The 16,077-nt window shown below is 49.0% G+C and overlaps 1 protein-coding gene across 1 annotated transcript; it reads right to left on the reverse strand.

The window, feature by feature from the left end:
- On the reverse strand, positions 1-14,312 carry FES (FES proto-oncogene, tyrosine kinase). Its single transcript, XM_070953591.1, has 18 exons — positions 14,097-14,312; positions 13,303-13,476; positions 13,085-13,181; positions 11,501-11,684; positions 11,069-11,206; positions 10,849-10,977; positions 10,504-10,626; positions 9,274-9,460; positions 8,918-9,010; positions 6,040-6,249; positions 4,701-4,823; positions 4,572-4,625; positions 3,868-3,986; positions 3,137-3,231; positions 2,728-2,851; positions 2,223-2,380; positions 1,908-2,030; positions 1-143 (listed from the first exon to the last, which is right to left on the reverse strand). Exons 1-18 carry the CDS (start codon positions 14,310-14,312, stop codon positions 1-3), a joined length of 2,490 nt encoding a protein of 829 aa, XP_070809692.1.
- Positions 14,313-16,077: the final 1,765 nt, after the last annotated feature.

The raw sequence follows: 16,077 nt of genomic DNA on the forward strand, positions 1-16,077 counted from the left end.
TCACCGTTGCTTCTTCTGAATCACAACCAGGTCTTGGAGGATGGTACTAAAGCTGGGTCGTTTCTGTGGTTCGTATTCCCAACACTTTAACATGAGCTGGTATACTTCTTCGGGACACTGGTCTGGAGCATTTAGACGAGTACCTGGCAAAAGGGGCAACCAGGTTATAAAAGGGATGTCTAACAAGAAACAAAGCACAGCTCAATATCTTCCTGAGAATTAAAATCAATCAACCAATCAATGAAATCGGGCAGACCAATCAGCCAATCACAAACCTGATTATGGCAGTTAAATTTATGTGGCTGATCTCTGCGCTAACCAATTTTTAAAGTCATCTTTACGGAAAGGCACATGCACATTGCCTTACAGTAGTCCAGTCTGTTCATCTAGGAATGACCTTAGCTGGCAAATCAGCCAGAACTGATGAAACCGTTTTTCATACTACTGAAGTCAGCAAATGAATGTTAATTGTTAAAGTCCAAAGTTGAAAGCCAATAGCAGTGATTTTATCTTAATGACTAACAGCAAACCTGTCTGGAGTTGTGATGTTTCTTTCTACTTATTTAGTTCCTTATATTTATTTGGTATAAAGCTTTTACCAGGAAAAAGCCTTGATGGAACATGAATTGTGAAATGATTTTTGTTTCAGATATCACCACCTGTCATTCAGTTTTATTATATGAATAGAGCCTGGTCTACCCCAGCATGTGGGAGGGAGCATATTGCATTCCTTTCGCCTTTCAGCTCCAATCCAGGAGCCCTCAAGCAGTCACATTCACGACAAACCATTTTATACCAAATTTATATTTCGCTGACAAAGAAACTGAAAGGCGAAAGGATGCAGTATGCTCCTTCCCACATGCTGGGGTAGACCAGGTGTCTCGATAGAAAAACACTTAATCTCTTCCCTGGCTCAAGCTGATGAAGGGAGGAGAACTTGTGGCTCAGAGGTTAATACAACTGCCTAACATGCAGGCAGGCCAAGTTCGAATCCAAGTAAGGGTATGGCTAGCTGATGAGAGCTAAATAGCTTGAAATAGATCTATACTAGTCTCCCTTTATTTCTTTATCAGCGAAATATAAATTTGGTATAAAATGGTTTGTCGTGAATGCGACTGCTTGAGGGCTCCTGGATTGGAGCTGAAAGGTGAAAGGATGCAGTATGCTCCCTCCCACATGCTGGGGTAGACCAAGTATCTCGATAGAAAAACACTTTATATATATGTTATGTTACTAAATGTTTTAAAATTAGGTAAAAACTAGTACTAATATAAACAAGAAAAAAGAACAGACAACTAAAAGAGAAAGAAGAGACAAAGAAAAAAAGAAAAGAAAAAGGAAGACAGACAGACAGACAGACAGACAAAGATGTGACTTCCGATCGTCTTTGTAGCATAATAAGTCAAAATATAAATCGACCACTTTCTCTGAAGTTACATTGTGACTCTCTTCTTGCTGTAATCTATCCTATTTAATAATCAAATCCATACATTCATTTTTTTCTGTTTTATGCAAAAAGTCCATAAGGGGTCTCCAGTCAGCAATAAATTTAGATATTGTCTTTTGTCTACTCAAACAAATCAACCTGGCCATCTCAGCAAGTTCCACCATCTTCACCAACCATTCATCCACTGTAAGTATTGTCAAAGAATCTACTGGATTCTTAAAGCAGAGCAACTGAAGGGTCTGCAGGGCAACCAATTGCTGAATCCCTATGTCTTGGCCATGATACTCTATCTTCCTGTCAGGTCTCAAGGTATATCTGAGCCATTCCTGCAGCAACTAAGCAGTTCCCAGACCTCTTCAGAATCATTTGCCACACAATTTCTGGGATTTTGCTCAGATTCCCAGCCATGGACTATGCCACTCTGCCTTCAGCAACCCTGTAAAGCCCTTTTAGGACTCACCCTTCTCCACAGTTTCACGGGTCTGCTGGTTGCTCATATTGGCATATGGTGTGGCACCCAGGCTGAAAGCTTCCCACAGCAGGATCCCAAAGCTCCAGACATCACTTTCTGAGGAATACCGACCTAAGTAGGGGGGAGAGTAGCAGGCATGAGCTGGAAGCATGTAGGATGTCCATAATCTTCAAGGAGAGATTTCTGTCAGGGATTAGACAAGGTGGTTGCAAGAAGCTCAATATCCATGGCAGCAGCTGAAAACCACCCAGCCAAGGCTCTGCAGCAGGCCTGGACTATGGCATTTGCAGGGCCAGAAACTACCGTAACTGAGTGCCTCTGGAGCTGTCCACTTCACAGGGATTTGTTTCATTCCACTCGTGGAGGAGTAAATGCCATCCACTTGTTCCCGTGACATCCCAAAATCGCTGATTTTCAGAATGTTACTTTCCGTCACCAGACAGTTCCGTGCTGCCAGATCTCTGGAAAGCAGAATCACAGGCGCCAGTCAGGTGGTTGCTCAGAACCACCTGGGTCATGCTCAAGTCCAGTTGTGGTCAGGTACCAGCAGCCTCTGCAAATGGCCATCTTGCCATTCTCTGTCTTCTTCAAACAGAAAAGAGGGCCTCCTGGCTTTTTCACCAGGGTACAAGGTGACTCACTTGTTCAAGTTCGCTCAGCGTACCTCTCGCAACAACCAGCAGCCTCGGTCATGGGACAGATTGGAAGGGGCCAGTTGACATCCCCAGACAGAGGCAATGGGGTAGCTCAGCTAACCTTACCACAAGGTCCTCCTGACTTGGCCACAGGTTGGGCTGAGCAGACTCACCGGTGAATGCAGTGCTTGCTGGCCAGGTACTCCATCCCTGCAGCAGCATTCTCCATCATCTTTAGGAGCTCCTTGGCTGTGAGCTGAGCCCTCTTGTTGCGCAGGAAGGTCAAGAAGTCGCCCCCTGAGGAGGGAGAAGGCAGAGGCTGTGGCCACTCTGGGACAGGAGCATCCCCATTCGTGAAAACTAGTTTAGCCTTTCATCAGCGGAGCTCCCTGGGGTCCAGGGGGATTCAGGTGAGCAGTGGAGAAAAGAGGAGGGACACCTGGGCATTCATGGAGTAGCTGCTATCAAGGTAGGTAGAAAGAACATTCTTAAGCCAACATCATTTCTTCCTGTAAATGTTGGAAGGGCAGAATACAGGATTCAAGCCTCAAGAAAACAAGTGAAGCAAAAGGCCAGACTTACCCTTTACGAGCTCCATGACAATGTAGATTGGCTGCTTCTGAGTACAGACTCCAATGAGCCGCACAATATTGGGGTGGCTATACTGCTTCAGGATTCTGTAGGGGGAGTTGGAGAAGACACAGCTGGAAGGGGACAGTCCATAATGGGCTTCTCAGATCCTGGGAAAGTGGATGGCAGTTGCAAAATATGCAGTGCACATGCAAAATATCAGCACATGCTTCATCAGAATTGCTAGCAGCCTTCTGTGTATCGAATGGTTAGCAAAAGGATTGGGATAAACTGGATGGTACAGGAAATTTATCTAGTTGCCAAGATTTCTGTATCTTAATTTCCTTCAATATCTCTAGTTAAGGAAGACTTGCAAGCACAATTCTGAAGCCTTCACAGCCACCTTCTTTGGACCCAGGGGCCCCTGCTGTGCCTGCTGCCTCCTCTCAGATGCTTAGAAAAGAGGAGCCCCCAGCCTCAAACGCAGATATGCCATGAAACGGCAAAGGCAGGGGATTGCCAGGAAATCACACAGAGTCCAGAGTAGGCAGAATTTCTGAATGCCTCCCTCCGGGAAACTCCATAATCTGCCTGTAAACTGAGAAAGAGCCGGTCACTGGATGGCCAGTGAGGGAGCTGTGTGTTCTCTCAACTTCTATTGAAAGGGAGATCCTGAACATGTTCTTGATGTCGGTGCTGTGGTGATTGGCTGAAGGCCTTAGCTAACAAAAAGTCATTCGTACCCAGCCTCCTGCAGAAACCGGGCCTTCAGCTCATTTGGAAGCGTTTCACGGCAGGATTTCACAGCCACTGGAGCATTACTGCCACGCAAGAATCCACTGAAGACCTCTCCAAAATTGCCCTGTGGAACAAAGGCCAAGGCCAGATAGCACCAGCCCCTCCTTTGGCATGGCAAGAAGTAGCCAAAGGCTGGAAAAGGGGGCTCAAAAAATTTTTTTTAAAAAAAAGTTTTTTATTTTATGTGGGCTCAAAATTTGCTGCATTCTGGCAGAACTAGCAAGTTCCTAAACTTCTGAAGAACAACTGTTAAATGCCTTCACAACTCACCTTTCAGAAAGACCAACCACTAACACAAGATTGCAGCAAAAATAAAACAATAATTCAAAATCAATCCAATGAAACAACATTAAACCAACACAGCCATACATTTTAATCAATACCCTGGAATAGAATAAATCATATTCATTATTATTTAAAACAGGCCTCCATACAGAACTATCAGCTAAATAAGCCCTTCCCCTAATCCACGAAAAGGTCTTTCAGCTCCTTTGTAAAGTGGGGGGGAGGAACTTCCAGAGAAACAACGATCCCTAAAGGCTTGGGATCAGGAACTCACAGGAAAAGAATACAAAGGCCAACAAAACTGTAGGGGGAACTTGTGCAACAGTGAACACAGAGCCCTGGGGTATCCAGAGACCTCACTCACCTGCCCAATGCGCTGCCCCAGCACAATGTCTTCGTGGTCCAACACCCATTTGTCCTGTTGGAAGAACAGTCCATCATTTTCCCCCAAGCACTCTCCAGCTCATCACCACCACCACCATTGGGTTCCTACCTTGGGGATGGGCTTGACCAGCACAATGCCACTTTTCTTTGTGATGGGCTGCCTGGACTTCAGGAAATGGTCAACCAGCAGTGGAATGGTAGGGAAAGCCTCCCCCTCCAAGCGGTACAGATTCTGGAAAAGAGCACCACACCATTACTCTGAAGGAGTACAGTTTTGGGGGAAAGTCACTTCCCCGTCTATGCTGTTGCTTCCTCTTCTACATTTTCCTCAAAGGAATAAGATTCTCATACCAACCTTCCAAGCCAGCTGGTTGGAACATTATTCCACACTAGAACTTTATTCCACTTACAAAGAATTTCCCTCCTCCTAACTTCCTTCCTGAAGAGGGCCAAGAATTGTGGGTTCTATCAATACATGTATACAAGGTCACAGTATACAGTTGACCCAAGATCATATCCAGCTGAAATTCAGAATGTAGGGAATAGGTGTCAGGTTCCTGCCAGAACACTGCCATTCCGAAAGGGAGGAGGGATGCTTCTTAGGGTTGAATGTTTTGAATGCTTTCGCTTTTGCTGTCACCGCATGGGAATTAGGCATGGGCCATCAGGATGAATTCCCTCTCAGCCAGTTCCAGCCTGGTAGTTGCGGCACCCAGAGGATAACCTGTTATCACTATCCCGCCTCGGAGTTCTCATAACATTTTTGCGGCTTTGTATTGGCTACTGGTGGACATGGGGCACTGGGTGGGTGTTGAACAGGGGACATTAGCTTAACACTTTGTGCAGGAATCTTCAGACTCCACCTGATTTCTCTGCAATCACTTCTCTTAGTAAAAGTTCCTTTTGAAATACCATTTGTTTCAAGAGTCATGCTTTCCTAAGAGCCCTATTGTAAGGGCTGAGACAGGCCCTTACAATAGAGAACACTGTCTTTGCACAAAACAGCTTTCTTCTAGAATACACCAGAGAGTTCAAGCAAGTGGCTCAAATTTCTTTGACCAGAACTCCAACCCAGGGAGCTTCCAGGCAGATGACTTCATGCTTTCTACTCCTTTCCAGTCCACTGCATCAGCCTTCAGACCCACCACCTGCCAAATTCTGTATGGGTGCTCTGATGTCAAAGAGCAGCACTGAAACGCAGTTTTTTTGTGTTCACTGGCAATCTCATGCACAAGATTCTGGATTCTTTGGGGCTCTGTTCTACTCAATCAGGGCCCCTAGGTCTTTCTTAAAAAGGGCCAGAGAAGTCAGTCAGTACTGGAGTAGAAGGCTTGTTCTACTCCAGTACTTGAGCAAAGATGAATGGAACATGGTCAATGACTTGTTTGCACAAGGCGTACTGAGCCTGGGCCTCCCACTGCTATCCTGCTGTTCCCCCAAGCACTCACATCAGCAGCCTGCAGGATAAGGTGTCGTGGTTGCCCATCCCACAGCACCGAGAGGACGTACTCCTGCTTGCCTTGGCTCTCACGCACCAAGAAGTCACCATTAGTCTGCAGAAGCTTCTGTACCTCCACGCGGGGAATGGCGCCATGGTACCAGGTCTGCTGCCCAAGGGGCTTCTGCACCTCGGGGAGCTGCGGCAGAGAGGGTGGCAGCTGTGAAAGAGACAGAAGTTCAAGGCACTTTCTTTGCTCATCTTCCTGCATGGGAAGAATCGCTTCCGGTTCCAAGAGATGGTAGGCAGATCCCTTTCCTATAAACAAGAAAACAAGAAGAACTTGGAGAAGGCAGGAGGGGAAAAGGAGAGCACAACTGGCCTTTGGAGAGGAGAACGAAATGCAAGAGAAACAGGACAAGCTGACCAATCATCCAGTACAGATAGTTCTCATTTAGCGATCACTCGTTGAGTGACCAGTTACAGCAGTGTTGGCAAGGAGACTTACCAACAATCCTCAAAGCTGCAGTGCTATTGCAGTGAGCCTGGAGCTGTGTAATTAGGATTTGGCAACCGACATGCAGTAATAATGGTTGTAGCATCCTGTAGTCACATGATAAACATTGCAACCTTCACAGCCACCTTTCGAAAAGCAAAGTTAATGGGGAAGCCAGCAGGAAGTTGCAAGTCACAGTCACATAATACCATGCTTAAGATACAATTTGTTTAACGACCATTGCCAGAGCTATCATCGGAAATCAGAGCAGCCACGTGATTTTTCAGTTTATGACTACCTCACTTAGCAATGGAGTTGCCAGTCTCAACTAAAGACTATCTGATCAGCAGGGTGTGTGTGTGTGTGTGTGTGTGTGTGTGTGTGTGTGTGTGTGTGTGTGTGTGAGAGATAGAGAGAGGGAGATGACATAGTTAACAGAGAAACACCTGTTATACATTCACTATTCATAAAAATCTTTGCTAACTAATGAGTTAACCACTCATAATCAACATCACTTCTAAGTAAATGTGAAAGACAACACAACGGCACCCCACACATGTGGGGGCAGGAACTTCATCCCCAGGATCAGAACTGAGAAGAGGGAAGAAGAACCCCAAGGTTGCATCCAGGCAGCAGCTTTGCTCTCTTTGCTCTCGGCTGCTTCGAAATCCAGCAGAGAAGCACAAGAGAGGCAGAGAGGACAAGCAGGACAAGCTGGGCTGGGCATGGTTGGGGTGGGTGGAGGGTGCCCTTCCAGGGGTGAAATGCTCCCAGTTCGATAGCAATGGCGGCGGGTGGTTCGGAGAACCAGTAGCAAAAATCCCTGCGCCCCGCTCCCATGCCCAGCTGAGCCGCACGATCATCAGAGGCTTTTTTTTTACTTTTAAAAGCATTTTTTCCCGCTGAAGAGGTTGTAGAAAAAATGCTTTTAAAAGTAAAAAAAAAAAAAGTTGGCCACGCCCACTCAGTCACATCCCCCCCCCCACCAAGCCATGCCCACAGAACCGGTAGTAACAAATTTTAGATTTAAATTTTAGATGGGCCCTTCCCTTTGGAGACGGGCTCTACCTGTCCTTGAGCAACAGCAGATAGACCAGGCCACCCTTGAAATAAGTTATCTTGACCTTCTTGGGGCTGCTGCTGCTCCCTGGTTTCCTGACCCTTCAGCAGCAACAACACAAAAGACTGGGGGAGGGGGTGGAACAGGAAATGACAGCTTGTCAGTTCCAGAGGATCCAGCTGGGAAGCTGCACAGACAAGGCTTCTGTCCAGAAGAGGCGGAAAGGGCTGGTGCTGGGGCCACAGCTATATTTTAGATTTTACTTTATTCTTTGCTCAATTTTTATAGTTGTCTATCTCAATGACTCTGAGCAGTTCCAAACCAATTCCAAAACTGTAAAAACAATAAAAAATGTAAAAACAATCAAAACATCCACAATTATTTTATGTATTCAATTTCTATGGGCTGGGGATGAGAGCAAAGCTGAATTGAGGGAACAGGCCCTTTAAGGAGGAATGAGAGTCTAGGAGCTTTCAGAGGAAAAGTGTGCAGAGATTGTGCACTATGATTGTGGCAACAAAAGGCACTCGAGACCCAACGTCAGGCGGCCAGGCCAATACTTAGAAAACCCGAAGTGCAAAAAATATAGATGGGAAGAGATTCCCTTCTTGCATTTCTATCAATAGACAAATTGGTGACCCTCAGAGGCTGGCCCAAATGCCCACTTTTCGAATGAATAAATGGCTCTTGAGGCTCCCCTCTTCATGGCTCTCCAATTCCTCTGAGAGGAACTGAGCCTGGTTCGGCTTTAGATTGCTCAACTTCACTGTCCCTCTGTTGAAGTTCTTCTGGTTTCCTCTTTTTTCTGATCATAGGAAATGCCTGTTTTGCCCAACTGACATTGTTGCAATTTCGCCACTTTCAGTTCCTTATGAAAAGCCAGCGGGTTCAGAATTCGTCTACCTACTCTCCACCTTTGCTCAGATTGAAATCCTCCTTTTCTTTTAATTACAGACCCATTGATCTCACCTGTGGACTCTTCTGCTTCTTGTTCTTCTTCGCTCTCCTCCTCCTCGTTTCGCTTTTTTAGCTGCTCCCCCCCCCCATTTGTGGAGCACCCTGTCCATACACTTTCACACTTTACACTATTTTAAGAATGTTAAGTTTGCAATTTTGGGATGGTGGCAGTAAGATGTTTTTAATTATTTTATCCCAAAACAAAACTAGGAAACATTGTGCTACTTCTGAATAAATGCCAGCTTTACACATTCCTCATCTAGCATATTTTAAGAGCAGATGTTTGGGACATGGGACTTTTTTGGCTTTGCCTGGTCAGGAAATCCAGCTGGGCAGGGAGGCAGTGAGAAGCAACAAGTGAGGATGGCCACTCACTGAGACACGTGGACGAAAAATGCCTGAAATGTGATGCTTCAGGGCCTCCAAAGCTGGCGGCGTTCGGCCCCACTCTCGCTCAGCGTCCTGCTCCTGCCAGAGAAGGAGGACAGAGGATGAACTTGGTGTGGGCTCAGCACTACATCAGAGACCACCACAGAGCAGCCCCCCCAAGGCTTGAAATCCAGCCCACCCAAGAGGTGGGGGCAGGGCAGAGAAAAAGGAGTGGCTGGACTAAGCCTGCTTGGGCCCCTCCTTTCTCCCCGATCAGCACAATGGGCAGCCTGGGGCCATATGGGCATGCATTGCTACCACCTTGTCTTGCTCTGACTTGGCAGGGCACTGCTTATACCCACCCCGGAAGAGACTGATTGCCTGTCACCCTGCAGATCTGGGGCAGGTGGGGGGTCCAGGGGTCCCAGCTCATCCAGCTTCTGTTGCAGCAAATCCCTTTGGGCCTTGAGTTTTTCTTGAGTGCCCAGAGCAAGATGGAAAAGGTGGTAAGCTTCATGCAGGGACTTCTGCCTTCCCAGAAGGAGGATGCTACGGAAGAGAAAGAGGTGCATTGGACGGAGCACCCAAGGCAGCATATGCATGAGAAAGAAGGCTTTGCCAAGGGTAGCACATCTATGGCAGGTCAAGGGAGCGCTTGACCCTCCAAAGAGGTAGGAGGCCTCTGGCACAAAGCATCCAGCATGTGGCTTCCAGGTGGGCCTGCAGACAGCAATTAAGAAGAGGAAAATCAAAGCTTCTCTGTGCAAAGCAGGAGCTTTTCTCTTCGATCAACCGTTGCATGAAGAGAATGTGGGAATGAGTGAGTAGCCTTCAAGGCAGGGGTGAAATGCTACCAGTTCGGACCAGTTCACCCGAATTGGTAGAAAAAAATGCTACTGGTTTGGGTGAACCGATATAGCTATGCTGCGTGATTTATATTTGCTAGAAAGCAGGAAATCCTGCTTTCTAGCGAATCTAAATTGCGCGGCACAGCTGTTCCCCCCTCGCTGTTCTACTTACCTTTGCAGACTCACAAAAGGCCTCTTAATCCTCCTTTTTCAGTGCTGCACGGTAGCACCTGCGGTGCGCATGCGCATGAAGTGCACATTTGGCACACACCACGCATGAAGTGCACATTTGGCACACACCACACATGCGTGTGTGAAGCAAACCGTGGCGAAGCAAACCGGTAGCAGACGTCAGAGCATTTCACCCCTGCTCCAAGGACCACCTTGAACCCATACGTCCTCCATCATAGGGGCAAGGGAGTGATGCTGTGGGACATCAGGCAGAGAAAAGGGAGAGCTGGGAAAGGCTTTGGAGTTGGGGAATGAGTGGCAGGGAGTTGCAGTGTTGCGTCCTCTTCTGGCCTCTTGGATGGAGAGCCGCAAGATGTGTTTCACACAACCTCGCAAAAGGAGAAAGAGAAACCTAATGGCACGCATGCCTTGCAGAGGTGAGCTTGCTGCTCTCCCTTGGCCTCCTCTTCTGGCCCTTCAAGATCTGCACTCTTCCATTTGGATAACAGTGAAGGAGCCAGAGTGGCAATTCGGCAAGATCTGGAGCTTCCTGCTTCAGTGGCACAGGCTCACCGTTTTCCTGGGTTTCCTTCCATCTTATCATTCTGGATTTCAGTTTCCAGCATCTGGACACGCCGGCGATGGCCATCAGTGCTCTCTGTGGCACTGATCAGTTCCTCCTCCAGGGAGGTCAGCCTGCAAAGCAGAGAAGGGGGTCTCCTGTCTCACACATAGAGGGCAGCCCCACACTGAGCTTTGTGAGACCAGGCTCAGCTTCCAGGGTGGCCAGCCAGGACAGGCATGTCTCTTCTTTCATCCACAGTCCCCGGCCTCAGCAGTGCCCATGCAGGTGGGCTGGATCACCACCCCACCCAGGGGCCACCTTCTTCCCAGAGGGCTGCACCTCCCCCTACACACGTGTGCTGCAGGCTTTCCAGGGTGAGTTCATTCAGCTGGAGCTGCCCCTCTTGCAAGACCTCTGTCTCAGCCTCCTCTAGCAAACTCCTATCAAAGGTCACCATGCCTGGCATCTCCTGCTTCTCACACCTGGAAAGAGAGACCCCAGATCTGAGAATGAAAAGCCACCGGCCCCTCGCTCTTTTGGTCAGCCGGGAGACAAGCCCTCAGCAGACAGTACCTGCAAGTGGGGAGGAACTCTTCATAGTCGGTGGCCGGCTGGATGCGGTCGATGGCCCTGACCATGGCTTGGTGCACAGCCACCATCTCCTCCTGTACCAGGCTTGTGATGCTGGCATATTCTTGCAGGGTTGCCTTCCTGTTGATACAAACACAAGAGGATAGATAGAAAGAACAGCATTCACACATGCACATGTGGTTCCCTCTTTAAAGTCAGCAGGATTGGATGCAGAGCGCAGACAAGTATGAAATACTAAACCAAAGGAATTAAGATATGAGGTAAGAAAAAAGGGCTTTGCTAACTGAACCCCAACAGTGCCCACTCTACCCCTCTCTTCCTGCAACCTAGTTTTGTTTCATCTGAAGCGAACCAAGCAATCCAGCCTGAATCCCCCCCAGCCCAAGCCCATCTGGATTCAGCTGCTGCTCTCACGTGATCTGGGCTGTCTCCTGCAAAAGGCCATGCAGGGACTGGAGGAGGCCAGGCAGGATCTGCTTATAGTGAAGGCTGTGCTGCACCTCCGCAGCTCGCAGGGCCAGCACGTACTGGTTGTGCAGGGAGTAGAGCTTCCAGAGGCTGCGGACATACCTGTCCTTGGCCTTCTCACGTTCCTTGCCTAAGGAGAGAGCCACAGAAGTGAAAGGTAGGATTTGATCATGCCCTGATTCAAATCAGTGGGCTCTTGCAGTTCCGTCCCCCTGCAAAGGATTTTTCAATGTCTCTGGGGTAGCAAGACCCAGGATGGGACCTTGGCAGACAGCAGAGTCCTGCTAAAAATTCTGAGGAAATGGGCTCTAAAGAACAAACACAACTCAGCATAAGCAAAGGAACAAAATATCCCTAACTAAGCAGTTAACAGATCTTAGGGATCCATCCATCAGACATGGATAAGTTTTTTTCTCTGCATGTATGTATGTATGTATCTCTGCATGTATGTATGTATGCAAGTATGTTGTATCTTCTGGATCATGTGTTTTTAAAAATGTTTATTATGTGATCTTCATTGATTATGAATTATTATTGAAGAACTTTAGTATGCCATTCTTATTCATGTCCAACATCCAATTAATCAAGGTAAACTCTTCACTCCTTTAACTAAAATACACTAATTTATCCAGATCTTGCTGATCAGGACAAAAACAATCCTGCAGCAGTTGGGCCCTAAGCCAGAGAGGACTTTTTGACTGATGGATGGCTGGTTGAAAGCAGCCAGAAGCCCAGCAATAATAAGCACAACTTGCAGAGTAGCTGTAACTAGCTGAGTTAAATGGGCAGAGAAGACACTTATTTAGCCACATTCTGGACCAGCTGTAGCTTCTGAGTAGCCTTCAAGGGTAGCTCCATCTAGTGCATATTGCAGTAATCTAAACTTGGACCAGAGTGATGTGAGAAGGGCCTCTAAAATGGGTTTGTGGAAAGGCTTTCTCAACCACCTGCTTGATGGGCAGGAGTCAAGAATCAAAGAAGGCACCAAAATGACACATCAGGTAGAGCTGGAGAAGTGACACCTAATTGAGAATTAAGATGCTAAATCACCGTAGCCAGAAAATCCTTGAAACCAGAGTTTATGAGGTCTTGCCATGGTTCAACCTATGCCTGGTCTCCAAGCACCAGGACAGGATTTTGCAGCCTTCCATCTGGCTAGGACAGAGATGTAACCTGATTCTGGACTGAGGGGGTAACATAATTCATTCCACCTCCATGTAATGAAGAGAATGTGGAGTCCTGCAGAACCTACTGAACAGGGGCCACAGGCTAAGTCTCTCCCTGTCTAGCAACACCAGGGAAGCCCTGCAAAACAATGCCTAGTGGCATCACTGAGAGTTCAAGTTGCCCCATCCTGTCTGGTCCTTGACAAACACTCCTACCATCTGGCACGGTCTCTGTCCCAAGAGACATCAAGACTAGGACTCCTTTGGATGGCTCCTTTGGAGACACCTGGTTGGCTGTTCACAGAAAGCAGGATGTAGGGTACGAAAGGCTTTGCTCCCATTCTGCCCCTGGCAAAGGACGCACCTTTGCTGGCCTCCTGGTATTTGCGCTTTGCCTGTGCACACTCACGGATGTGGCTGCGATACTGGGCTCTCAGGCGCTCGGGCTCTTGTTGGGTGGTCTGGAGAAGGCAAGAAGGAAGCTCAGAAGGGCTGGCAGCCCTGGTGGATCCCCCCCAACACTTCCTGGCCCTTTCCCTGGGATCCTGTTGGTGCCAGGAGGACTCAGCTAGATGGCTGTACCCGGATGAAATCCTGGTTCATTTGTTGCCACTGTTCACCATAGCATCGGTGCAGCTGCTGCTTGTCTTGGATGAGCAGGGCCAACGTGTTCAGGGGTCCAGCCAGCAGGGCTTCCGCGTGGCGTTCTAGAGCTTGGCTCAGCGCCTCCGTCTGGGTCACCAGGGACCACCAGCACTGCAACAAAGAAGACCACCGGAAGCCTGCAAAGTATGGCCTATTTCCACTGGAGAGGCTAGAGGGGGATGCTCTCTAGAGGCTGGTTGGGCAAAGATCTTTCTGAGAAAGGGCACCTCACTTTACAACCAGTTTGCATCAAGCAGAAGGCAAGACGGAGGAGGGCCTGCCCATTCTCCCTTTAACTGAGCCCCTGATGGCCGAGGGAAATGTCCACGATCAGAAAGGCCTCCAAAACCAGCGGCCTCTCTCTTCTCCGGCAGTTTGGTCATCTCCAGCTGCGGATTTTTAAAATGCATTTTGATCGTCAATCAAGCTGACTCCACGCTGGAGCCACTGGCTCTTTTAGAAGGGGCAACGTTGCCTGGTCTCTCTGAAACGGCCCTGCAAAGGGAAGGACCCGGGACAAACCCAGCCCCACCGGAGAAGCGCAAAAGGTAACCCGGCTGCCGCTCTCTTGCGCCACCCGAGAGCCGCGCCCTTCCGTATGCATTTCGGATGCGCCGAGGCTCCTCTGCCCGCGTGAGCGCCGGCCCGGAGTCGACGGACCGGGAAGGCGCGGGCCGAGGCAAGCCGAAAAGCTTGCGGAGAAGTGCAAAAGGTAGCCCGGGGCTGCCTACCTGGCCGATCTGGCCGCCGAGACGGGGCTGGCGGCCGCCTTCCTGCTTGCCGGCCAGGCTGTGCATCTGGTGCAGCAGAGCCGCGTACTCCCGGTCGCTCTTGGCCCGCTGCCCCATCCACTTGCGCAGCCCCTCCAGCAGGCGCACCTCCGACTCCTGCAGCTGCAGCAGGGCGCTGTGACCCTCGGGGCAGCCGAGCGCCAGCCCGAAGCCCATCGCCGCCCGGGAGGCAGCCGCCGAGCTCTCCCGCCCCCCGCGAAGCCGCTGCCTTCGAGCCGCGGGCCGCCGAAGCCGAGTCCGAAGGGCAAAAGAGGAACAGGAAGCCTCCCGGCGGCCGCCCAGCATTGCGAGATGCCTCTTCCTGCGCCGCTTCTCCTTTCCCTGCGCCAAGGGCAGAAGAGCGGGCCGGGCGACTCGAGGCCTTCAAGGAGCCCCGGTCCTGGCTGGCTGGCTGGCGAGGCCGCTTGGCGTCCCGGCCCACAGGTGCCCCGAGGGCTGGCGAGCGGAGGGAGGGTGGGGAGCCTGGCTGCCCTTGGCCGCCACCTTGGAGCGGCCGGTGGTGGAGAACCCTGCGCGAATGGGGCTCTGCGTCCCTGAGAATTGCCGGGGGGAGGGCGGGGAAAGATCTGTTTACGTTCAGGTATTCAGTCGGCAGCCATTCAACAGGTGGTCCCTCCTCGTTTTCCAAACGTGCAGAAATTGTGGGCTCGGCGGGTGAGCCAAGGATCCAGAAGCAGAACTCTCCCATGGATGAAAAAATGATCCGGATACTCGGATCTGCAGTCGGCCTCCTTCCAGGGTACTCTTTAACAGATTAACAGAGTTGGAATGGACCTTGTAGGTAATCTTGTCCAATCCCGCCTCCTCCAAGCAGGAGACCCTACACCATTTCTGACAGATGGCAGTCCAGTCTCTTCTTGAAAGCCTCCAGTGATGAAGCTCCCACAAATTCTGAAGGCAATTTCTGTTCTACTGGTTGTTTGCTCTCACTGTCAGAATTCCTCCTTATTTCTAGGTTCAATCTCTCCTTGCTCAGTTTCCTTCCTTGATTCCTTGTCTGGCCTTCCGGTGCGTTGGAAAATAGCTTGACCCCTTCTTTTCTGTGGCAGCCCCTCAAATATTGGAACACTGCTATCCTGTCTCCCCTGTCTATCCTTCACTAGATTAGCCATGCCGAGTTCCTGCAACGTTTTTCATGTTTTAGTCTCCAGTCCCCTAGTCATCCTGGTTGCTCTTCTCTGAACTTTTTCTAGGGTCTCAACATCTTTTTTATAGTGTGGTGACCAAAACTGGATGCAGTACTCTAGGTGTGGTCTTTACTTTACTTTATAGAGTGGTATTGGTACCTTACTTGATCTTGATTGTATCCCTCTGTTAATGCAATTTAGGATTGTGTTGGCTTTTTTGATTGCCGCTGCACACTGCTGGCTCATATTTAATTGGTTGTCCACTAAAACTCCAAGATCCTGCTCACAGTTACTGCCATTAAGCCTGGTTTCACCCAGTCTATATATGTACTTTTGGTTTTTGTTGCCTAAGTGTAAGATTACTTTTCTTTACATTGAATTTCATTTTGTTAAATAGGGCCCACTGTTCAAGTCTGTCAAGATCCATCTGGATCTTGAGCCTATCATCTGAGTGTTGGCTATTCCTGCCAACTTAGTATCATCCGCAAGTTTGGTGAGTTCCTCTTCTCTTCTATTCTGTGTCTCTTTCTCCCCCCCCTCTCTCATCTCTCTCCCTCTCCCATCTTTCTCCTTCTCTTTCTCTCCCTCCCTGTCTCTCATCTTTCTTTCTCCCTGTCTTTCTCTCATCTCATCTCATCTCTTTTTTCTCCCTCCCTCTCTTCCATCTTTCTCTCATCTGTTTCTCTTTCTCCCTCTCTCTCTCATCTCTTTCTCCGTCTTTTTCTCCCTCTTTCTCCCTGTCTCTCATCTGTCTCATCTCTTTCTCTTTCTCCCTGTCTCTCATCTCTTTCTCC

This window comes from Pituophis catenifer, unplaced genomic scaffold (genome assembly GCF_029215685.1).
Source record: "Pituophis catenifer annectens isolate HBS135680 unplaced genomic scaffold, rPitCat1.0.hap2 SCAF_14, whole genome shotgun sequence".
Lineage (NCBI taxonomy): Eukaryota > Metazoa > Chordata > Lepidosauria > Squamata > Colubridae > Pituophis > Pituophis catenifer.

Bases quoted from the DNA above. Each gene is read 5' to 3' on its own strand.
- FES (XM_070953591.1), bottom strand. From the start codon at position 14,312: ATGGGCTTCGGGCTGGCGCTCGGCTGCCCCGAGGGTCACAGCGCCCTG. The intron at 9,011-9,273 runs GTGGGTATAAGC...CTTCTCTGGCAG, and splicing joins GGCAATCAGTCTCTTCCGGG to GAGCAGGACGCTGAGCGAGA. The intron at 4,626-4,700 runs GTAGGAACCCAA...TTCTTCCAACAG, and splicing joins TGGTCAAGCCCATCCCCAAG to GACAAATGGGTGTTGGACCA.